General features: G+C 50.6%; 1 protein-coding gene across 7 annotated transcripts in view; it reads right to left on the minus strand.

Annotated features, from left to right (window-relative positions):
* The window catches only part of Chi (LIM domain-binding protein 2 Chi), a 103,004-nt gene that overhangs the window by 6,714 nt on the left and 71,623 nt on the right, over positions 1-24,667 (minus strand). Inside the window, exons 2-9 of one of the 7 annotated variants that reach the window (XM_076825289.1) lie at positions 14,499-14,574; positions 4,682-4,784; positions 3,923-4,095; positions 3,293-3,496; positions 2,126-2,258; positions 1,077-1,201; positions 691-933; positions 4-321 (exon numbers count right to left, since the gene is read on the minus strand). In XM_076825289.1, the coding sequence (XP_076681404.1) occupies positions 220-321; positions 691-933; positions 1,077-1,201; positions 2,126-2,258; positions 3,293-3,496; positions 3,923-4,095; positions 4,682-4,784; positions 14,499-14,574 (1,159 nt within the window). In that variant the 3' untranslated portion in view covers positions 4-219. Of the gene's footprint in view, positions 1-3; positions 445-690; positions 934-1,076; positions 1,202-2,125; positions 2,259-3,292; positions 3,497-3,922; positions 4,096-4,681; positions 4,785-14,498; positions 14,593-24,667 lie in introns of those variants that run through there. The other 6 variants (XM_076825288.1, XM_076825287.1, XM_076825293.1 and 3 more) reach the window with 6 other exon arrangements.

Consider the following 24,667-nt stretch of genomic DNA (forward strand, 5'->3'; position numbering starts at 1 on the left):
GCCTAGTTGCACGTGCTGCTGTTCCGAGTGATGGCTCGACAGGCCAGCCTGATGACAGGCCAGTGAGTGTACGCCAAGGTGCGACAGCCTGCTGGCCTGGGAGCCAAACGAGGCCAAGTAGGCGCCGGGGAGGTTAGGGTTCTCGCCCCGCTAGGGAGCCACGTTCTTGGGCCTGCGCCCCCGTCGCCCCCTGGTGGGGGGGCGCGGGGACTCCTGGCCTCACTGGCTCACCGCGGGGCTCTTCTTGTCTTGTTGCTGCTGACTGGCGTCCTGCGTCCCCTGTACACCTGCTGCCGCGCCCCCCTGACCGCCTTGTACTCCCTGAAACGCGCCACACTCGCGATCATCCTCGATCTTCCTTTGTCACGGGCCTTCAGGCTTCAAGCTCGTAATCAGGAGTGAACGGTAGGGTGTGGGGGACATTACACTTGGTCTAGACATGGGCTGTATGGAGAAGGCACTGTGTCTCAATCAACTTCAGTAGCTGAACTGAACGGTAGGAATTCGGGGGGTATTGCGCATGGTCTGACGATGGACCGTGGGAGTAAGGCACAGTGTCATCGTAAGGCATAGTTCACTACCAGGAGATGCAACGACAGAAACTGGGAGATATTACGATTGTCCTAAACACGAGGCATACGAAGAAGGCACCGTGTCTCGCCGAATCAATTCAGTTGAACGGATAATTACCTGACTACCAGGCCCTCCCTGTGGCGGTCCAGGACCGCGATCTGGTGGCCAAGAGTTCCCCGGTGTCGGTTCCGAGTGGAACTGGTGAGGATGCGGAGGTGGTCCACCCGCCGTGTCGTGACTGTGCGGGTCCAAGCTATTCGCTACGTCGTATTGCGTGTTCTCCAACCTTGTGATTATCCGTTCATCCTCGTCGCCAAAGTCGCCACCCATCAGCGACGGCTCACCCACGACCATCACGTCCTGCGGAGATAACAAATCAGCAATGGAACGTCAACGTAACCTCGTAGACCTTATACTATTTCCCTTTCCCCGCCATTCCACTCTCCCAATCTTTTACAAACAACGGAACATCCCGTCCGGCTGCCCTCTCGATGAACGCTCACCTGTGACGCCAGAGGAAAATTAGGCCCTGGCGATCTCTTTTTGCTGGGCGCGGGCGGCGCGTTGTTTCCCGGCCCCGACGTGCTGCCCTTCCGCTTTCTTCTTTTGCTAGGTGGCCTCTGGGACTCTGCAAGAACAGATTCGCGTTGGACCATCGGGTTCAGACGCGTGCAACAACGCTAGCCATGTAGCAGCGCGCTAAGAAACTTCAGACCGCTACCCAGCTTTGGACCTTTCTTCGCATCAAAGGTCTCTGACACACACAAGCATGCATGCATCGGTAGACAGATAGGATAGATTTACGTCTCTATAGATGTGTATACATTGTCTCTTTCTCCATCAAAAGCTACTAAGGAGGAGTCTGCACTCACGTAAGATCTTTACAGAGAAACACGCATTGCATCGAAGTTACCCCGGTTCTTCGTACAAAAGCTCGGTTCCATGATTTCGTTGACCTTGAATCGCAGGCAGGAGGAGGAGGAGGGTTGGCAGGAAACGCGGTACACGCATACGCATGATAAAAACGGGAGATAAGACCGCGAGAAGAGGCGCTTCGGTTGCTCAAGGCGCACGCAATGCCAACGTCCGTCAAACTTGAAATCACACGATTCCGCGGAAACTCTACGTTTTCGTGAGCGGAACGAATCGGTTCACGAATGCCTCCTTCGTTCCCCAGGATAAGGAGACCTCTCGTAGGCAACGGCGAAGCAACTCCGACGATTACCTCTTCCTAAACGGTAACGCGACAAATGATTTACATCGCACACACCTGGACCATTAGCACCTCAGGATCAACGTTAAAAGAACACAGACGGTCATTAGCACGATACCCTAGCTCTTCGGTGCAAACAATTACACGGCAGGGTAGGGTACGGGAAGAGAATGCGAGCCCCGGTCGTAGAAAACGATTGGAACCGAGATTGGTGACGCGACAACGAGTCGACGGCGAGTACCCGTCGTTTCCCGATCAAAAACCAAATCCTGCGGTAGACTGGTCGGCCGTTTGGCTCCACTGGCTGGTGCTTCTCATGTAAAGCAACTGTTCGTCTACCTCTCTTACCCGGCGGGGCGACCATCTTCTGCCATTTCTGGAACAAGGTCGTCTTCAAGCAGTCCCGCGGTGACAACGCGTACGCCTTGTGCCTCGACATTAGCTCCTGCATCGGCTCCAAGATCACGCATAACTGCAAATAACGGCCACAGAATCCTTTATCAGTAACTGCCGCCGTATTGGGCCACCGATCCTTCTTCCACACCACCGAAAGGCCGACGATGCTCGCTCGAATTCCAAATAAACGCCACTGTTATTTAATCGAACGCAACTTTGACAGGGAACTTACGCGCGCTATTAATATGAAAATTATCATATACGGCGTGCACACGGTTGAAAATAAACTTCCTAAAATATATCCGCGTGACGCGCACCCGCGCGCGTCGCTCGCGGAGCAAATTAAATTTCGTTTACGTTACGCCCGTAACAAAACTGAAATCTATTTTACATTATTATTACTACCGTCCTCGTAAGCGCGCAATCTCCCGACAGCCTTTATATCATAATGATGATAATTAAAATAATTGCTGGCGCGTGATTGGATGGGAGGAGTGTGTCTGGGCAGCTGAAATTTTACCAACTTTGATGCGATTTTACTTAATAATCGATCAGACCGCCGGATATTTCGGACAGATTCGCCGCGCAATTAATAATGTAACGCGCGAGGAGATAAATTCACGGAAAACTCGGGGCCGCTTTGGGACGGCTGGAAATATCCAAATTCCTCCCGTAATCTAACGATGTAGTCGAGCGTGTTCCCGCGACGGCTTTCGATTAACGACACAACAATCGTTTCAGCGAGCAGAGAGCAACGATACGCGCGAGTGAAAGCGCTTCCGAGCGTGGAAAGAAGGTGGATCGTAACCCGGATACTCGGCCCGTACTTTCGCGAGGCCGATCTCCTCGCTAGCCATGCCACATTTAGCCCTTTTGCGCTCGATACGTTTCTATCGACGGCTTAGTAGACGATCCGCCGTTCATTATACTCGGCATGGAATTAGCGTGAATCGATATTCCAGATGAAAAGAGCGATATAATTAGCTAGGTGGACGATTCTAACGAAGCTGGTGCGACAGTTAAGCCAGTTGACAATTTGAATGAACCGGTTGGACTCGTAAAGCCAGCGTGGCTGGCAGCTCGAATTGCAGAGGGATAACGTGTACGTACCCTAAGGTAGTTCAGGGTGGAATTGGTGATGCCCTGCCTGGTGATGTTCTTGCTGAGCTGCTCGAGCATCGTCGGGTCCTGCTGCATACCGACCACCGACCTAGGCACCAGCTCCTTGTGCGTCCTCACCGACATGTGCCACGACTTTATCCTCATAAGGTCGTCGAAGGTGAATTCCAATATTAATCTACCCTCCGTGCATACCTGGCCAACCAACACACGCGCGCTCCTGGTGAATAAACTTAAACAAGCTCGACGTCAACTAGACTAGATAGAGGTATAGAGATAGTAGCAAGGAGGAAGCGTTTTCTAAGCAGCGTCAACGGGACAGTGTTTGAATAGGTCTCGATGCGCGATTCCGAGGGAACGCAGTGGAAATGCAACGCGATAGCGAGAAAGAAAAGGAAGTTGGTGATATGGTCTAAGAGCAGCGCATTAAATCAGGTGTTCAGTGTGATCCGAAGCATGATTCCGTGTCTCTTCGGTGGATAAATTTGAATTGATAGTGCAATAATGAAGGTTGGTTCGTTAGAGGAGAGAGCAGGGTTCGAGTATTCTTGCGGCGGGCGAAGTGGAGGCTCTCGACAGTTCATCGCCAGCTTCAATAACCCGAAACGTGTATCCTCTTACCTTCGTGAACATCGGTTTTCCGTGATGCGTGACCATAACGCAGTGATCACAGTCGAGGGTTATGCTGGTGTTGTGAAATGACTCCTTCGGGTGCTTCAAATTGTAGTAAAGTTCCGTCACTCCGCCCTCGAATATCGAGCGGAAGTACCTAGGTATTAACGTCCTGCCTATCGCTGAAAACACACGGACAAATTTATTTTTAAACAGCCGCCAGGATAATTGGACGGTACTTCCTCGCCGGCATCGAACGTTACATAACAGTCGGGAAATTCATTAAGAGCGTTGCCGCGTTGGGATCGCCATGCACGATGTCACTCGCTATTTACCGAAAGCGCCTTGGAAAAGGTGGTCGATAACTACGCGACACGCGGGATACAGAAGGGAAAAGAAATAGTGCTCTAGGTACGGGCGCGCGCGGATACGTGCGGTGAGCGACGACGCCTTCCTGGGATCAGAAAATTCTGCTCCAAGGACGAGGAGCGCGTCGCGCGGTGCATCTTATTGCATCGGTAATGCGCATCATCGCGGAACTGTCGTTTGTACTCGGCGCGATGACGCGATGTGACATGTAATCACGTTGTTACCGCGCATTCACGAGCGAAGGGAGAGAGGATGACATTAAAATCCACCGACTGCAAAATTGCTACGCGGTGGCGCGTTATTATTTAGAACATGTACGGCACCGCGCACGCCACCCATCCACCGGATACTTTCGAAATCCCCGGCGTATTCTTTCGGAATACCATTTGGCGAACTTACTATATCTCTTGGGACCATCCTCCAAGCAAAACGTGAGGGTTAAAGTGGCGTCGTCCTCGAAGAATTCGGTCGCGAACGCATCCCACCAGAGGTTGTCGCTTTCCTGGAAAACAAAGCGTAACGAAATCTCATCATCACCAGCGCTTCCTGACAAATTACTTTACAGATAGGTGCTTGGACAGGGGAGAGATATCAAACGAAGCGAGGCGTCGAGTTCGAAAACATCATTGTCGTAATCGGCGAACCGAGTATCTGTAACGCGAGCGCCCTTCTTCTCGGGTTCCAACTATTACTCGCAACATCCGTCGTCGAACCCGCCATTCGTTTACGAATTCTCCGCAGCGGCTGCAAGATTGCGCGAAGCTTGCAGGGAGATTCGTATCGGTTACGCCGGAGAAATTCGAGCCAATGTAAATTACAAATTCCAAATAAACCGGGACGAGCAGAATCGTCGGGAATAATGAGCGATATTGCGAACGGTCGAGCTGCTGGAATATAACTTGACGTGCATCGGTGCAACCGTGTCGCTCGCGAGCATATTTGTGTTGTTCTACATATATATTGGCGTTCGTCGCGGCATGAATATTTATAGCGTCGATACGGAGCGCTTGAAATTTTTACGTCGTAACCGTGGCTCGTCACCTCGCGCAAAAACCTGAACTATGGAACACAGGCGCGAGCCGATAAGCTTCCTGTTAAACTGTTAAGTACAACGCTGCCGGTAAAAACATTCTGCAACAATTCAATCGGGCACAATCGCGCCGGATAAAACGACGAGGAAAGCACCCTGCGAGCCTCGCACCTTCGACAGCGCTGCCCCTTCTTCGTGCTCGCGGCGCGACGACAGCGCGCCTGCAGCGCTGCAACCAGAAAAGAGGCGGCTGCACAGCTCGGAAACCAGGCGTTCCCAGGCACAGGTTCGCAGGACCATTTTCCCTCGTTTTGCCACGCAGGATGCGACGGCGTGGCTTTTATGTTAACGAAGTCGCGCGTTTTCTCAACAAAATCCACGGGAATTAGCATCGATCGTAGTCGGCCGGTGTACCCTAGGTTCAAGGCCTGCGTTTCCACGAGTCGGCTAATTATTCCGCTCGCCCTCGAACTGCTCGCGCAGAAACCGCGCGCTTCCGCGATCAAGCGCGCCTGGTTACGCGCGGAAAAGCTACTCATCGGCGAGATTAACGATCGATCTCGCGGAGCCCGCGGCGACAGTGACGTTCGATCGTTTCCACAGGCGGAGAAAAGACGGCGGGCGGGGGCGAGGCCACGCGTGGGAAAATAATAATAAGAGGTCGGGGCGCGGGGAGCGGGTGAAGCTGGATGCATAATTGAATGAAAGCGCAGCAAACGAGCGCAGGCCAGAGCCAAGGGGTAGTTGCTGCGACTGAGAGGGGGCTAAAATGCTATAATTTCAAGCCAGACAGTCATGCGTTATTCAGCGGCCAGTGTAGGCCTTCCTCTGTCTTCGTCTCGTCCTTTCCTCGACACCCTCTTCTGGTCCTCGCCATTCTCCTCCTTTTCAGACCGACCGCGACCCCCGCGGGTCCGAAAGGCTCCGGAGCCGGGGCACGCGAGCGCAGATCGTCTGGAATCTGAGAGGTTCCATCCAAACTGGATGCGACTCGAATGTTTCCACGGGAATCAGAATGCTGACCCGCGCGTCAAGTCCGACCAGACAATCGGTGTTCACTGCTCGGGCAGCCCCGCGCTGCCGGCGAAGATTTATTTCGGACCGGTAAGCCTCGCGCCGTGCCAAATCAAGCAAACTGTTGCCACTCTCTCGCGAATTGATATTTCTGGCAAGCGTGCGGCTCCATAGCGAGCTAAAATCAGCGGAGAAAGGCCCGGCCGATCGAAACACGCGGGGGATCGAGGTGATCGAACAGAAGGGAGGCTCCTGCGAAGCGGTATGTCGGAGGAACGCGACGGGAAGAGGATCTTGGCTTATAGAACTCGCGTCTTCAAAACCACGGAGACGACCCGAGTTTCGAAACGAGCAAACTCTGCGCTCCGCAGCAAAAAGTCGCGGCGATAGCCGGAGGAAAAGTGCGACAACGCGCAAGAAATTCAATCTCGATCCCTCTGTCGCGGAAAAAAGGGGGTGGAAGGTTCGTGGCTGGCGCCAGAGACACACAAATCATCGCTGATTTCCACGATGTGCCTGGACAAAGCAACGAAATACGCGCTCTTTCAGCCAGCGTATTAGCCGGAGTTAAATTCAATTTGTCCCAGGCCGAAGTAGTCCCTGCAGAGAGAGGAAAAAATGCGAAAATCCGGGCGGCCGTTGCATCGTAATAACCGGGCCGACAGGGAAGCGGGCGAGCAGGCATTTCGTCGTCGGCTGGAGGACTTGGAGCGGCCGAAAATTTGGAAAAATAGAAAAAACAGTAAGCGCGGTTCGATTTTTGTTCAGAGCAATGGCCACCCTGCGGATCTCGCCCGTCACGTTGTTCATTTTCTGTCACTTCCCATGTATCCAGTTTCATCGGCTATTGCGTAGGTATCGCAGCGCATTATAAAATAAATGTTATTTTGCACGGCTCGATAAACCGTTCGACTTTTGTTCCGAATATCTTCCCTCGGAATAGATTCCACCAAAAGCGGGCCAAAGATAACGATTTCCTGATATTCATACCGAATTGTTCTGTGAATCGTCAAACTTTCAAGGAGAAACAGAATTTTCGAACTGGTTGTGGCGCAATACGCAGACAGCGTGGGGAAACCGAATATATCTTAAACAAAAAAAAAGGGAAGAAAAAAAGGAATCGTCCCGGTAGGAGGATCATCGGTGTTGTCTCTTCTCGAGTCCTCTCCGATTCCGGTTCGATTCCAGCAGAGAACGAGAAAGAATCCAGCATAATTCCAGCGCTAGCAGGTATCAAACTCTCAATCCCAGTACCACCACTCGCGAGACGAATAAATATATCTTCTGCCATCGATCCTGGACGACTCCTTTTCCCGTAATTTTTCGTCACTACCCCCCGGCCCCGGGAATGCCGCCGCTTCGGCATCGATTTTCGAAAAAAGAATATTTTTAAAAAAAAAGAGGGAGGTGGAAGGAAAAAAACACGGAAAATACCCAGCACACTTTGTATTATACGAATCGTTCCCGGTCCTCGTCCCAGAAACGATTCACCGCCAATAATTTCTCCCTCTCTTCATCCCTTCCTCTTTCGCTCTTCCTCTCTCTCTCTATCTCTCTGTCTCTCCCTCTCTGTGTTGCAGAGGCTGCTGCATTTTTTCCCTTCCATTTTTCGCCCGCCAGGGCGTCGCTCTTTGTGCAGCCTGTACCAGACCGGGGTTGCCAGCGGCTTTTCACCCGGACTGTACCACCCTACTGTTGTTAGGGGGGTGTGGGGAGACTAGGGGTGGTATATGATCGTGTATATACGCCGGCGGGAAAGTATTGTCGGCGCGCTCCACCTCTGCATTTTCTTACGAAAATCCATTCGGGGTCGAAGACGGCGGCGCATCCGAGCGACGAATATATCGAAAATTCGGCAAAATTCCGGCGGACATGGCCACCAATTTTGAGAAATTTCGGGCAAACCCGAGGCCTACGGATAGACGCCGAGAGATTCCTCTCTGGACGGTCGGCTTGGGACAAAACTGTTCCGGCCGATCGGAGTATATACGGCCAGGGGCGGCGGCGAGAGGGGCGAGCCAGGGAGGGAGAACCAAGGGATGGGGGGTACAATATGGGTTATCGAGGGGGCCCCACCCCCGGGGGAGAGCAGGGGCCCTCATTTTATTACCCAGGCTCCCATCGAGGTTCTCAACCTTCCCTCCGGCTACCTTCCTTCTACCGCTCCACCTCCTCTCGCATTTTTCTCGTCTTCCCCCGCAAAGATCCAGCTGAATATTTCGCCCGGGCGATTTCGAATTTTTCCACGCTAACGTCTGGGTATTTTGTAATTGAAAGCGCAAACTCTACCGGGTTATTCGTCGAGCCTCTGATCAGCGGGAACAAAGGCGAGGGAAATGGGGGTGGTGGTCCTGTTTCGTGATTGAAAGTTTTGTACTCTTGGAGGTAACATTTAAATTATTCCGACCGTCCAACAATGAAACCAATCTGTACAACGAGGCAGATATTGCGACAACGACGAAAACGATCTTTCCGTCCTGTCCACTAAACTAATGTAGAAAACACAGATTCCTTCTGGGCGACATTACGGAGTAATTTTCGGAATAACTTTGACCGGGCAAAAATTCGCCAAGCATTCAGCTTCTACCCCCTTCCTCCTGGTCTTCCTTTTCTTCCTCCTTCCCGACCCCTCCTTCCGCGTTGTTCGCGTTTTTCCACCCCCTGGCCCCTGGCCCCCGGGATCGCGGCATACTGAGGAAAAGTTTTACGTAAACATCGGGACCGCCCTTTACTTACGTGTACCTGACGATCTCGAGAGAAGGAAAAACAGCGTCGTTCGAAGGATTCGTTCGGGGGAGGAACTACCCCCTGGGATAATGCTTGTCTCCGTTCCCTATTTCCGTGCTCCTTCTCGGACGCGAGGACACGCAATTGAATCCACGATTAGGGGAGTAAACTTACACGGTTTTTTTTTTATTTGCAATCGCGACGTCGCTTGAATTCCCATCGAGCGCTCGCTCGTGTCTTCGCGTCGTACAGTCCACTGTTCTAATTCGCCTCGTTTCCAATCAACGAATATAAATCGCGCATGGCTTTCTACGGAAGAGCGCAAAGAAGCGTCCAGCAGTTGGGAATATTTTCTGTATTAATCGGCAATTAATCGTCGGGAGAATAAATAATGAAATGCTCACGGTTGATTGGACTTCTCCGCCGAAATTTGGATTAACGGGAGTCGTGAGAATGATTAAACTTTTCGATTATGAAATATCAGCGCGCATCATGACTCGCCGGGCACGCGATTATTACACTGCTTCATTACGGGGGATTTATACAATTTCAACGAGCAGTTTTCAAAGTAGCGCGCAGAGTTGCGGCGTGTTGCGAAGGTAGAAAAATTGCAGGGCCGCGCAATATAGATTTTCGCGATGAATACCGTCCGGCCGTGATGTTCAGTCGCCGTGCGAATGTTCCACTAGCGAGCGAGCGAGCTTGTTTTCAAATTAGAAGTTTCGACCAGAGCGACTTGGACGTTATTAAAAATTTCGCAGCCGCTTTTATGCCCGAATAAATGTCCCAAAGGTGCATCGCGGGGGAATGCTCAAATTTCAAACCGCTTTGATGCCACGGGACAGAAGCGGAACCTTCGGAAACCCTTTTCTGTTGGTTCCACAAGCTAGAAGTGAATAAAGAGAAATGATTATTAAGGGGTTTCGCGCCAGCGAATAGCAGAACATGGCTCCTTCCTATCTGGACAGGTCTTGAGTGATCGCGTTGACGAAATACGATTATTTCGGAGGGGGCGGGCAAAAATATGGGGAAATGAAACGACTTCCATGTATGGAACACGCGAAGGTAAATGAGATGTCATCTGTCACGATGAAAAAGCGTCGTGTCCTACGTCAGATAGTGTGTTTCGCATTCGTCAAAGTGCGCCGATGAAAATGAATGTTCCTCCGCCGGACGATAAGTCACAGAGCTACTGTATGCACAACTGGGCTCGAAATCGAGCTATTCTCTTTGGAAAAAGCAGTCCGAGCTTTCGCCAAATTATACAGCTTAGGTGTAGGCGTTTCGTCCGGGCGAACGAAAATTCTACCATGGGCGTTGTCGAATTAATATATTGAAAAGTTTCACGCCTCCGAACACTCGGATTCATCGGGGCGCACGGTTTTCAAGGTCCGCTCGTGAAAAATCTGCGACTAAAATTGGGACGATCGTTTATTAGCGAGCGGCATGCATTAGCTTCGCCGGTAGAAACGACCGAATAATAAATTTCGCCCGCAAACAATTAAACAATCAATCGATGCGTAACAATTCGCATATGGATATTCAAAAAGCGGGAAATATATGTATGTATATAGATGGTCGGGGAGAAATGGCAATTTTATTTAATCACGATTTCAATTTGCTACTCGTTCAAACTGCACGCCCGGCGTTTATTCAATACAGCAGTTTCATTTCCTTCGACTAGCGCGAGCATGGAAAATAAAAGCCGACCTAAAAATCGCAGCAACTTGGATTCGACGTTAACGATTCGCTATTAGAAACCGTAGCGACGTTTGCTGGTCATTCTCGTACCGTTCACTTCGCCGAAGAAGATAACGCGTTGTGAAAGTATGGTGAGGAGAAAGCACTCGAAACTTCGGTTTGTTTCGGGCGACCGAAGACTCGCTTCGCTATCGCCTTTTATAAAAGAAGAGAAAATTACACGGCTACGATCGTAGAATGTACACGGACAGCCTTCGCCCAGGTGAATGGTATTCCGCATTCCCAAATGTTACGTTTCAACCCGGGATAACTGATTGGAAGAGGAAGTCCTCGAATTCTTGCTTTTAATTGCGCCGGAATCGGCGGAGGAAAGGAGCGCGGATAAAGTCCCGGCGAAAAGGAGCCACGGCGTCAAGCATCGACGTTCAGCTAACGAAGAGAAAAGGGTTCGGTTGCGTTTTATTCCGTGGAACGTGACGAAGCTCGGTCGAAAGAAACCAGCGTGCAGTTTCAGTTCGTTGAAGCGGAACGGCCGCGGCCGAGCAATATTTCTTTATACGTTCAGATTAGAACCCCTCCGAGTGCACTCGCGACACGCTCGCGAAAAAGCCGTTGCACAGAGCCGCGCAGCAGCCCAAAGCTTGCAGAGCTGGCGCCGGTTTCGCAACGGCAAGGCCCGCCGTGTTACGACTGTTAGCAAATACCGCGTGTCGTCGGGACCGATGCGAGATATCTCGGCGGATGCAAAGTATCCGCCGAGAAGGAGCTCCCGATCGCTCCCTCCATCGATGATAACCGCGGGAGTGAAATCGATTTCCAAATGTATTGTCCCGGATCAACGGAACATAAGCTCGAAAGGAGCTTAACGTGCAATCGGATATAGCGGAGGAGGCAGCAACTATTCGAATTAGAATTAGTGCCTAGACGCGTGCGGAGAATACGGCGGGAAATTTTCTAACGGCGATTCCACGACCGGAATGTCGAAAAATTCCGAGCGCAGCGTTTCCAAGCCACCGGAGCTTCCGAAGAAACCAAAATTAAAGCAAAAACGGGCAAAATAACCGGGCGAACGTAGCCTCCCTGATTTTAATTCGCGTCGCGTCCCTTCACCCCCTGCCCACCCTCTTGATCCTCTCGTTCCTCTCGGCTCAACCAGCCGCGCTCCTTCTTGCACCGTGCAAACCAACCCCCCGGCACCCCTCGACGCGAAGCTAACCCCGAACGTAGGCAGAACTACGGCAAACTTCGCAGTGGCGTACACTTTGCTGCTCGAGCGTCTTTTTTGCGACCGCAGCGTGTAAAGATCCGCCAATACTCGTTGTTCGCTCGATCCTTAATCATGCTTACACCCTCCCGCACCCTTTCCTTCGCCAGCCCCGCGGTATTCGATTCTCCCCTGCCGACGCGGATCACAATATTTCCTTGCAAGTACAATTTTCAAACTTTCTTCGCTCTCCGCTATAACCCGGCAATATTCCGTAAATTTCTGTCGCGAAAAAAGCCTGGCCATTTGCAATCACAGGATTTTAATAAGCAATTCCACCGCCGTAAATTAACTTGCTTTTTCTCCAGTAGTTTTCTCGAGGAAATTACATCTTTAGAAATCGTCGAGCCTTTTCAGTGGTTGAATCAGTGTTACGCGCGTTACAGGCTTATTATGAACTCCTGATCCCTCACAATAGCTCGACAAATGACACTGCTGACGATTATTCAAGATTTCTCAAAAATCCTTTGGGAAAGCATGGGGAACTGAAGGGCCCCGGGTCCGCGTGCTAGCACAGGCCTGGCGGAAGTCAAAGAAGAAACGGCGGTGAACCATGCACACGCACGCTGACAACGCTCGAGATTCGACCGATAGCGCGAGAAAAGATGATTTATGAGCCGGGAACACGCCACGTCGTTCGCTCGAGTTCGCAAATGAGTGACCGAGAGAATGGAAGGGCCAAAGGGCGAGAGCATGATCGCTGGCCACTTTGATATCCTAAACAGGCGAGAGCCATTTTCGATGGAAGCATAAAACAGCCGTGAGACCTATGAAACAAGCATCTCAGAGGGTCGGATGATTACAACAATCAGGGGAGGCCAAAAATTGATATTACCACGATCATTCGCGAATCATTCGAGCGAACGTCGCCTGACAATGGTCCCAGGGACGAAGAAAAGGTCCGCGGGGAATTAGAAAGAAGGAAAAGGGCGATCGAGACGAAGGAGAATAACAAGAGACCAGGAGCCAGGGACAAAGGTGGATGGAAATTAAGGGAAAACGAGCTCGCGGAGGGTTCCATTGGCGAAATATGAAACTAACCGCCCCTTTCGAGCCTCCAGCCGGAATGTATCGCTCGGAAGTAACGCAGGCCTGATAGCGGGTCCATCCGTTTCCAAATGAAATTTATTAGCGACGCGAGAACGATAGATGATCGAGCGGGTCGCTATATCGATCACTCGAGGCCGGTCCCCTCGAAAAGAAACGAGCAGGAACCGCTGGGTCTAGCGACGGGTTAATTGCAGTCAGGTTTTTACGCTGATCGGTGCCACGTGACAAATGTAAACCGAAAGCGGCCGATAATATCGAGACCTCGAAAGTGAAGACCGGTTGTCCATCTGGCCCTGCGAAGATTAATGAACGCGGTGCTTAGGTATCAGAAGCTCATTAAGACACATTAACCCCCGGCCTCTTTTCCTCCCCCTCCCCTCTGTTTTTCATTCGGGCCGCTTTGTCCTAATGGCGCATTGATCACTGTTGCTCGAAGAAAAACGGGCTCCCCGCGATCCATCGCCGAGAAAAAGCAACTACTCGCGTGGCTCTTAGCGCGACAAATGCGCCGCGATTGATCCTACGAGCTTTGCTAATCGATTCGAGGAACTTCCGATGCCTGCCCTTAGGCTCTAAGAATATCGAAGGCGACACTTGCAGATCCGCCGCAGAAGTCGAACGTGAGATACCTAATCGCGAGCGAGCGCGATCGAGAATTCATGTTTATGGAGATGCGACGAATCGAGGATTTAATCGATGATTAAACCGCGCCTGGACCGCGGGCCATAAAAGCAACGATACGCCTCGAGTTTGATAATACAGGCCGCACGCGAACGTTGGCAAGTCCCGTCGAATCGAGGCTCCAGACCCTGGGAAGAATCTATTAATCCCCGGCTCGTCTGAAATCGACGGAAAACTCGATAGCCCGGTGGAACGGGGTGACATGTGCGCCGACGATAATCCATTCCCGAGGATTATATCTTATCGGCGTTATCAGGAATCTGTGAAAGGACAGAGAGTTTATCTGGCCGCGCGGTATATGGGCCAGATAATTTTATAATGCACGGAATCGAGCGGCATGGAGGTTTAATGACTGCTGTCCCCTGTGGATTCGATGGGGAGGCAGAATTTTCTCGAAAACGCTTTCCTCGCTTCGTCCTATCCAAAAAGACAACACCGTTTCAGGTTATCGAGCTAGGACGAAGATTCTGCTGGTCCGCGTTTCGATTCGATCAAGACCGCATTTGCATAAGCGAAAGGCAATTAATCATCGACGTGGTTGTTCCGTCTGGTAAATACCTAGTCGTCCGTCTAATCAGTCAGCCTATCTGCTAATGAACTCCCTTGACTCGTGCAGAGATCTGTCGCCCCCTTGGACTCGAGAAGACGAGCAGAATCTTCGTCCCAGTGCGAGTGGACGGTGCCCGGTTCGGCAGGTGAGGGGGTGCAAGATAAATAAGAACAGAGAAGTGATGGAAGAATGTACTCACCTCGGTACGCTGCTGTAGCCTCTTGTTCAGCTCGTAGAGCCTGTAGTCCGGCTGGCCAAAGTACGGAGTATGCCTCCTGGGGACAGGCAACGATCTGTCAGATCAGACCGATCGGTCATGTTAGGTGTGCTGTGTACAGTGTGTTCTCTGGTGTGGGTCGCGTGTCGCATGCATGTAGACAGGGACGAGGGGACCCGAGCATGCACCACCAGACTTTCGTAAGCCGCCCCGTGGCGGTGCAATTCACGTAGGAACACGACGAACGCGATACCCGCCACTTTCACCGGGAAACAACGCTCACGGATTGCCTATTTTCTGGGATTGCCCCCTTTCGCTGAAAACCGCCGATCGGGAGTGATCGAAAGTGGGCGACGCCTGACGTCTCCACCGAGGCTTCGGCTATCCTACTTACAATTAGGGAATCGCGGCTGTTGAGAGCGCAAACGTTCGTTCGCACCAACAATCTAGTTATATCTCCACTTTCCTACGCCAAAACTTGAGTCCCACCAGCGTTTCAGTCGCGATACTTCTCGCCAGTCCCCGAAAGTCGCGATTCAATAAACGGCACAGCAGCGGATTGCGATCGAACCGTGACTGACTCGGTCCCCGTTAAAATCTTGGCTGTTCTAAAACGTGAACTGTGTTATTCAATAATGATCCAAGGATCCGCGGCCGTAGCGTGATATCGTGACCGAGGGCAGCAGAGTAAATCAAGTTTAATAAGTTCGTGCATGTCTCCCGGTTGTTCGCGTGTGCACGCGTGTCGAACACCTGTTAGGATCGTACGAACCGAGCGGAGATCTCGAAACGCGGGCCAGACCGTTCCGCGAACAGGATCTTTCGAGGAAAATCCAATTAGCGATGGCTTCGAGGCGTTTCGAGCGCGTGGTCAAAGAGGCTTGCACCCCGACGAGTGCAGTTCGGAATGCGAGCTCGCGAGGGCATCCCGTTGTTCCCTAGCTCGTTAAACGACGAGTCGGTTGTTTCGCGCATACCGCGCGAATATGCCTATTAATCGAGTGCGTGTTGCGTATCGGTCGCAAAGTTGTAATTGAACATGGCAACTGATTGCACAAAGGAGAGGCCGTTGTCTGCGTCGACTGCGGTAGCAGTGTGTTCCGAGGCCCGCGAATCGACTAACTGCGCTGATATCGATCACCTTCGACTTCCTGCGAACGGTTTATGTGTCGCGTCTTGTTGCTCGTGACCTGTCTAAACTTTAGAAGTTCGCGCCTGCCGAAAATCACCCCCCATTGTCGATTCACCCGCACTCGCTTTAAAAAGGCCACATTGGACTTACCACCGCGTCAGAATCCAAATCCTGCCAGCGTATAGATAATTAAAGCAACTTTCCGCTATATTCCACGCAAATACTGGAGATCGCGAGAGTCTCTAGTGTACTCGGCGCGACAGCAAACTGTCAACCTGAACAACCCACGGAAGCTTCGGAAACTTCCCAATAAATACCTAATCTAGTCGCGAACGGCTCTCAATCGGAAGCTTCGCTCTCCTCCACTTAATCACCGCCAACAAATTACAGGAATAAACCTAGCGCGTCGATTAAAAAGGGAGCAGATTCTCCGCGTGCATTGCTATTCTAATAAGGGGTCGTCCTTAAATTACGCAAGGCTCGGGGTGGGGGCACGAATTTCTTACGTTTTCTCACAAAGAGAGGAGAGGGAGCGAGGCAGCATCTTAAGTAATATTTCTTTAACCTAATTCTCAATACGAAACCTTTAAAAAAAATTTAATAACTGAAAAAATGCAATGTGAAAAATATTACATGGGCGGATATAAAATCTAACGAATTCTTATACTCGAGGAGGGAGGAGGTAAGAAAACTGCAAAAATTACCCTTACGTAATTTAAGAGGAGAAGCCCGTATAAACGGCTGATTTTTGTATCCACTTTTAGGAATTTTTTGCAAAGATGCCAATGCGCTAATCCTTTCGGAACTTTCAGGGTACTTTATTTAACATTATAACAAGAAAAAAAATTATATAACAGTACAATTATAATAAATACAAAAGAAATAGAGCAGTATCTGAAATGTTTTTTTTTTCGAGATGCAAAACGACGCCGGTTGTTGTAGCGTCTCTGGTAGTTATGTGAAACAGACCAATAAATGTATTTTTCAATTTATATGCCAATTGTAAGAATATGAACCACAAATGGTGTAAAAAATTGCATATTTTAAAAATATCGGAACTTCAAACAATTAGGTGTGATTTTCGCCAAAAATTCGCGTGTTATTTGTTTAAAAGCAGTGGTTAAAATTCATAATTTGGTTAAACCTCGCGGTTCATATTCTAAGGAATATTATAAACTGAAAGTGTGGAAAATTTGAAGTTGATTGGTCAAATAGTTTTTGAGTTATCCCCAACGCCAGTTTTGAAAACGTGGTTTTGAGAAAAGCGCATTTAAAATACGTTTCAAGTATGCTCGCTCGGAGATGCGCTAACTCACCAGGTTATATTATTAATACGAAGTTGAATTTTGGCCTATAACTTTGAGAATATATTTCTGAAACCATTTATAAGCGATTTATGGAAAAATTTTGTTTCTATTTTTCGTTCGATTTATACGGTCTTCTCCCCTTAAAAACGACCCCTAACCACGTATTACAGCGAGAAACGTACGTCCGAAAAATCTTCGTCCAACTTATAAGATCGCGGGGATGAATCTGCTCCGGAATGCTAGCCAAAGGTGACGACTACGAACGAGAACCAAACAACTGTCCAGAAGCAATTGGGCATTTGCATTTGAATGGACTGATAACGTAGATGAGCGAGATTTAGCAGCCGTGGTACACGGTGCAAGTGGAAGTGGCGAATGTCATTGGAGAGATCGATCGCGGAAGAAAGAACTTGGCCTTTCTAGTCTTGGGAGAATCGCCGCCGTGGGACCTGACGACACGTCACTGCCCTTGGTGCGCATGTATGCGCGTGTACACACAGCGGGGTGAATTTACCAGGGAAGGGTCGAGGCTCAAGGGTTGCAAGGGTAACCTACTGTCGTGCACGGTTCACCAGGGACAGGCTCGACAAATTTACCCCGTCCCGTTCCTGCTCTGATTCATCTAGATCGCGTACGATCGCTCTTTTTCTTCCGCGGAGCCGCGCTGCTTGTATACGAGACCGAAAGTACCGTTCGATCAGTGTTTTCTGCTAGACCAGTCGTAACCCACCCCTTCTCGAATACATCACGAACGAGAGATCTGATCTGCGGACCCCTTGCAACGTCAAGAACGACGATGATCCCTCGGAGCTCGCTGAAAAAGTGCCCGATGCTCGGAATGGACCCGGAATCTGGACAGATCGGCGTAAAACCGAGTCGTAACGCACTAATTTCAGCGAGGAGGTAATTTCACGTTCGGCACGTACGAGAGCGCGCGCGCAATAATCCAAAACCGGCTCGAGCGCGGAGCACGCCGGTTCTCTCTCATTCAAGACGTGCCCGCCACGATCGAACTAATTAATTCGTCGCACGGCGCTCTCGCGCGCGCGCGCGCGCCACCGCTCCCCGGAATTTTTTTCCTCCCCGGGCTCTCCCTTTCCCGCCAAGGATCGTGACAGATCGCTCTCCCCGATACGGAACTAATCCTCTGAATGAAAAACTTTTGCTCGGCCGCGCGCGCCACATTTTCAAGTTGGCCTCGTGATCCACGCGACCGCTGCATACAAAGACAGCCAGTGAATCTGTCGCTTCATTCAGCGATAGGGTGTCTCCAGGCTTGAACCTGTTGGAAGAACGGGGCCAGGTCGACCTCCAATTTGCCAGCACCTGAGCGCAAGCCCGGGGGTACTCTTCGATAGTCGACGCGTCTTGACCTAAACTTTAGGTTCTAAAGCATTCAGGCTTCTCCTCCCGGAGGAGGTTTCTCGAAGCGTGGACGGAGATCCCTGGACGAACAAGTCCTGGCTCCCCAATCGACGGTCCCCCTCGGATTGAAGAGGCGAAAGGCTCTGAAAGCCACCTCCTTAGACGTTGGAGGCGCGCGGAAGAGTGGCAAGGTGTCCGCGGCAACGTCGTCGCGGGATTTTCCAAGGGGTTGTGGGTGGGCTGGTGTCGCTATCAGGCCCGCGGGGGTTAATGGGTTTAGTTGGCGCGGTTAATGGGCGTCCCAGCACGCCGGCAGGGATCAGCTGACCGGCCAGCTGGCCGAACAATCCGCGCTCGGGAACCGCTGGTTGAGAGCCGTCGGCTGCAGGGGTCTCAGATTGGGTTAGCAAAGGGCGCAGTTCAGACTGGGAGGGTGGCGGCCGAGGGTGAGTCTGCTGGCGGAGGAGGGAGGCAGAGGGTGTTATTAGGGGTTTGCTCATGGGGTGGCACTGCGATCAATGCTTGGGGAGTCATGCTAACCCCCCTTTCAAAGTCTATATATAGAAGAATGGCGCACACATGCACGCCAGACTGAGTAGCGATGGGCGAATATCTCTGGCTCGCTGCTTTCCGAGCGATTTCGCCGTGGAACCATTCGGATCGCCTGGAATATGATTCAGGCTGCAACCGCGCAGTGAAAAGTGACCTGAAAGGGTTCAGGAAACGTCTACCTAGAGGCTACCGAGTTTACGGTCACTCGTGGACGAGCGATTCATGCGGACGCGAGTGATACGCATCTTTTCTTTTCCTGGATAAATGGAAATGGTGACAGGGACTTGTTGCGATATCAGTTTTCAGATCGGTAAGCCCCGGATTTCAATGACTGACTTCACCGTTCGTTGCGAGGTCCAAGGAAGTTCGAAGCGTGCCGAGGCGGTCGTCAGGGGTGAAGGGGTCAGCGCGAGTACGTGTGCACAGGGGGTGTTTCGTGGGTCGTACGGGAGAGAACCGAGGCAAGGGGATGCAAGGTACGAGCACGTGCAAGCCTCGCGGCCTAGATCGGCATTTTTCGAGTCCTCGTGTCCTCCGAATCATTCCAATATTCTAATTTCTGCCTACCGAACCACGGTACTGCTATAAAGTTTCGCATAAAATACTTTCACGCTCGTTCCCCATGGCTCTAAATGCTGGTTCCGCGGTAATTTAATTAAGGGAGGCCGTTTCGACGAGAAAATTATCACTTCTTATCGCTGTGTCGTTAGGAAATTAGATACGCTTCAAATGGAAGGAAATTATATGAGTTGAAACAAGAGCAGTACACGATCCTGTCACTCGCCTAATTATAATATGTTTCTCAAATTATTAATAGACCAGTACTTCGGTGTCTGAATAAATTAAATTCTAAGTAGTTACAGGATCACGCGTTGGAACCCGACTTTTACGGGGCTTTTGTTTTGAGAACGGGCGGCCCGGAGCACCGCGACACGAGGCAACGACTGTCTCTATAAGAACGGAAGAAAGATCGTTACTCGAGGATTTATTGGCTCGTTCTTTTTATTGGAGACGTGGAAGAGCGCACGCGGCAAGCAGAAGCGTTTCGAGCGTGCTGGAACGTGGCGTTCCTCGCGCGAAACGCTCGCAAATTGAACAGCAATTTATCCGAGTGCTCCTAATGTACAAGAATTATCTACCGCGGGGCAGAGAATTTGTGCAAATGCCGCGAGAGGAGACGGGCAAAGCGATGCTTTTGATTAATTTACTGCGAGCGGTTCGCGCGTTCCTTTCTCCACGCAACGAACAAGAAAAACGCACGGGCCCAGCTTATCAGAGGAGCACCTCGTTTACGTAACGTCTAAGCCCGATAAGGAGGTAGATAGAGGCGTTAATCGATCCCTGACGCGAGCCGAGTAATCACGCCGATAATTGAAACTACAATTTCATTCAGCAGCCCGCACAAAAGGCGCGGCGATACTTTCGTCGATAATTGACTTTCCCGATCTTCCTACGGTCAGCCGCTTATCTGACCTGTTCTCGAGCACTCCAGGCGGCGATGGGCCTTTCAAGTCGTAGATACGACGCCGCAGATTTTGCGTGAAATCTATGCCGAGCAGAGCGGGACCGATAATCGGACAACCCGAAACAAAGCCTCCTACTCAACTCGATTACGCGCAGAAATTCGTTGCGGAGTGAAGTAACAGCCGAGTCAGCGACTAGCGTGGGTCCGTCCCTTTATACTTTCGTCGCTGGCGCAGCAGTAATCGCGCCGTCGCGCCGACGATTTATCGCCGTCCACGATACTTTATCGCCGATACCGTCCTCTTCCTGGCCGATCTTTGCCTGGTTTCATCCCTCCGGTCTGTGTTTCCATCGAAACTGCCCGCGTCAGGGCTAGCCAGAGATAGAGAGACGAGAAGCCATCGGGGACACCTGGCGTTGTATCCAGGATCGCTCTGTTTTAGAAGGACTCGTCGCCAGCGTCGACTGAACTTCGCTCGTGGGAACAGAAAGTGATCCAGCTTGCTAAGCGGACCAGAGAAAACAGCGTTGGCCGCGCGATGTGTGCCAGCCATAAAAGAGCAATAACCAGAGTGTGCCACGCCGGTGCACGCCGCGAACTCGGCCACTGGCCATTGCTGGAAAAGTGAACGGTGCGCCTCTCTGTGACGAAATCGCGAGCACCGTTCAGGAAGCAGTCCTGTTGCGCCCCCGTCTTCTTGTACTTTGAAAATCTCTGTCATTACGATCTCTTTAACCGTGCCTGCCTATCCTGGACCCTTCTGCCTCGATTGGAAAGCTGGAACGAGCGTCGACGCGATCCAGCGGAGGGACCAAGAGGAACCGGGGCCTTCCTTTTCGCCTCCATTTATTTGCTCGCGCGAAAACGCGGGGATTGTTTCGGCGAGGCTGGCATGTGGCGTTTCACCGTTCTCTCTCCGTATGACGAAACCGCCAGGCCAGGCGAAACGCCGCGTCGAGAATAGAAAAGAAAAGATTCCCATTTCGCCATCGATACGGAACGAACGGCTCGCGTTCGCGGTCCGTTTTGTATTAGGAACACTGCTTTCACCGTGATACACGCCGCGGCTTTGGAAATCGGGCAGTGCGGAATAAAGGGCCCTTGTCCGTCGACTTTTTTTATTCCTCTCTCTCTCCCTCTCCATTTTCTCTCTACACGGCGATTTATTATTAGTCGTTTCGTCACAGTGACGCAAGGACGACGTTTCGAGATGCTGCGTCGAAACCGAAGCTATTTATCACCAGCCCCATGATTCGGTCGCTCCGGCTACGACACCGCGCGTCTTTTGGGGGCCTCGAAGGAGGAAACCTTCATGAATGGAAAAGACGATCGATCTTTCGGCGAGAACCGAGAAAATATGGACTCCAAATGCGGGGACTGCGCGAGCTCGTTGTCGCTGGGAATTTCGGGTAAACCTGAGGTATAATTTCCGTCTGGTAATCCGAAGCCGAAGGAAATCTTCCACGACGATGATATCGAAGTCCGCAGATACGGTGAACTGCGCCTTCACTCGCGCGGCGCCGAACACGAAAGCGCAAAATCTGAAATTCGTGGAACTTCGCAGTTTACTCGTCGGTACGTTCCGGATGACCCCAGAACCCCGACGATTACGGGTATCAATTAGCGATGCAGGCTTTCTGGTAAGGAGAGTCCAAAAGCCACACCGAGAAAATGATAGTTAACGGCAGATAATAGCACGGAGGTTCGGGAACAGGCGGGAAACGATTGCCTCGGTGTCTTGCGATCGCGACGAATTTTATGTAACTATTTGTCTCCCGAGCGGCTCGCTGCGAGACGGCTCTGAATATTTCTCGCTGGGCGCAGGGAGATGGAGGCACGCAACGATCTTCCATCGTAACAACGGAACATTACAAAACGATGACACATCTGTTTCAACCAAATTGCCGTGGGATTACTGGACTTGAAGATGTTACACGAACTCGGGGAACCGGTTCGCCCGTCTACTAAAGACGAGAAAAAGAAAACTCGCGGGGTCCAACGTCGATCATTTACCCCCTTTCGTGTCATCTACTCCCGGTCTCGTGATTCTTTACCGTTCCTCTTTTATCCGCTGGCCTTCTGTTCGCTCGTTTCCTTCATTTTTGCACGAACGTCTTCCACGCGGAATTGTTATTTATTCCCTTTTAAACGGGAGGGAGAGGCGTACGCCTACTGGTCGAGTTCGATGCACCGAATACCGAACCAGACACCTAACCACCGTGCGGGAGAGATGAGTTATCTCGTCACTCGGAACATCTTTTGTAACTGGAATGACGCCAAACGTTAATAGTTACACTCGTTCAGAAAGCGTTACACACAGTGTCGCTTGTTTTTGCCGGCGCGAAAAACTTGTATCCGTTCGTCACGGCTCATGTTTAATTCCGCTCGGGGTGAGGCGGAAAACCGCGCGCGTCCTCGCCACCCTGTACAGGGCGTTCCAAAAAGTTCTCGGAGGCCCAGAGAAACGGGAGTTGAGGACGGGTCGCCGGTATCTCGGAAAAGTTGAAAGAGCCGTGACCTTTGAATTCGGACGGGGCGTCGTTATCGTTGCATCGCGTTAAGGCTGTTTACACGGAAATGACGGCACGATAAATCCGTAGTGTCACGGTCCATCGTTGTCCACGGGGCTGGAACGCTTATACCGGTTTACGAGCCGCGTCTGAAAGCCCACCTCCCACCTACTCCCCCGGGTTTATTCAGCATCCCTCCGTGATTTAGGGAGATCCGATCGATCGACTCGCGGAAATTATACCCGAAGCTGTTCCCAATTTCTGTTCTTCTCCGCGCCGACAGCTATTCACGGGCAAGATACATTTCTTCTCCCGCAGCCACAGGCATGTCCGATAATTTTATTCCGAAGAAAGGGAAGCTTGAAAATGCCCACTACTCTGGACCACTCGTAGGCGCGGCCGAAACTGAGAATGCGATCGCAGAGTCGCCTCGAAACTTCCACCTCAGAGTTCAAACTGGAATCCGTCATTAAGCTCCCATCAATCATCCACTTGATCACGGGGAAAGGTCACCGAACCGAGGAAGCCTGCCGTGATTGGTCGATGCAGGGCGACTAGAAAGTTTCCTGGTTGCGAGAGGACAACAATAAAAGGTGCGTCGACCGCGGGACGAGCAGATCTCCATGACTTTTCCATGAAACTGAGACGCCGAGCAGTCGACGGGGCTAACACGCGAGCCACGAAGCGCGTTGCTCATAAGCCGCGCGTGGGAGGTCGCTAATTTATTGTGCATTAACGTCACTTGTCTCTGACCACGCGCAAGAGAGCTCGTGGCTATCCAGCGCGTGTCGTTGGATCGTGTCACCGATGAACCTTCTGTTGCCTCAGTGCCTGTTAGAGCCAGAGCACACTGGCGATTTCTTGCCTTGTACTCGAATGAGAAACCGATGAGAACGTTCGATTAGAATCGACGTCGTTTAAACACTAAGAAGATAGATCAGTGCCAAAGCGTCCATCCCATCTGGAGTGGATCGTCGCCTACCTGATTCACGGATCAATCGATGCGACGACTCTTCCGAGCAAGATCTGAAATTTGAATATATTGTAGTCTTTAGGGATATATAAACATATCTCGAAGGATTTCTGACAATTTTGAAAAATGTCGATTTTACAGCTGTTTCAAGGTAAGTGCTAACTTTTTTTCAATAAATTATAACTATGGAAATAATAAACGGGTGGAGATGAGGTTTACGGCGATTTGTAGAAAAGACATTGAAGTTTTAAGAAAAAATTATTTCAGTTTCAGAAACAATTTTTTTTAACCATTTTTCTGAAATTATTTAAAACAAATGCAGTTTTTTAACAACAATTTTAAAATATCCATATTTTTGACAATTATACCATCAAGGAGAAGGATAGAACTATATTCTGTTTTTTCAGATTTTTAAAATCGGGCCCGTTGTTACAAAACTGCATTTGTTTAAAATAATTGCACACAATTTTTTTAAAAAGTTTGTTTATGAAACTGAAATAATTTTTTCTTAAAACTTCAATGTCTTTTGTACAAATCGCCGTAAACTTCATCTCCATCCGTTTACTACTTCCATAGATATAATTTATTGAAAAAAAGTTAGCACTTACCTTGAAACAGCTGTAAAATCGACATTTTTCAAAATTGTCAAAAATCCTTCGAGATATGTTTATATATCCCTAAAGACTACAACATATCGAAATTTCAGCCACTTCCGAAATGTTACTCCAAAAACTGTCCGATTTCGCGTGGAATGTCCCTATAGTAAGGGATCAGAAATTCGTGACTGTAGACTGTCAACGGCCGGCCACGAAAAGGGGAAATGGCGTATCGCTGGGAAGACGTGGTA

The sequence above is a fragment of the Andrena cerasifolii genome, chromosome 13 (assembly GCF_050908995.1).
Source record: "Andrena cerasifolii isolate SP2316 chromosome 13, iyAndCera1_principal, whole genome shotgun sequence".
Classification (NCBI taxonomy): Eukaryota; Metazoa; Arthropoda; class Insecta; order Hymenoptera; family Andrenidae; genus Andrena; species Andrena cerasifolii.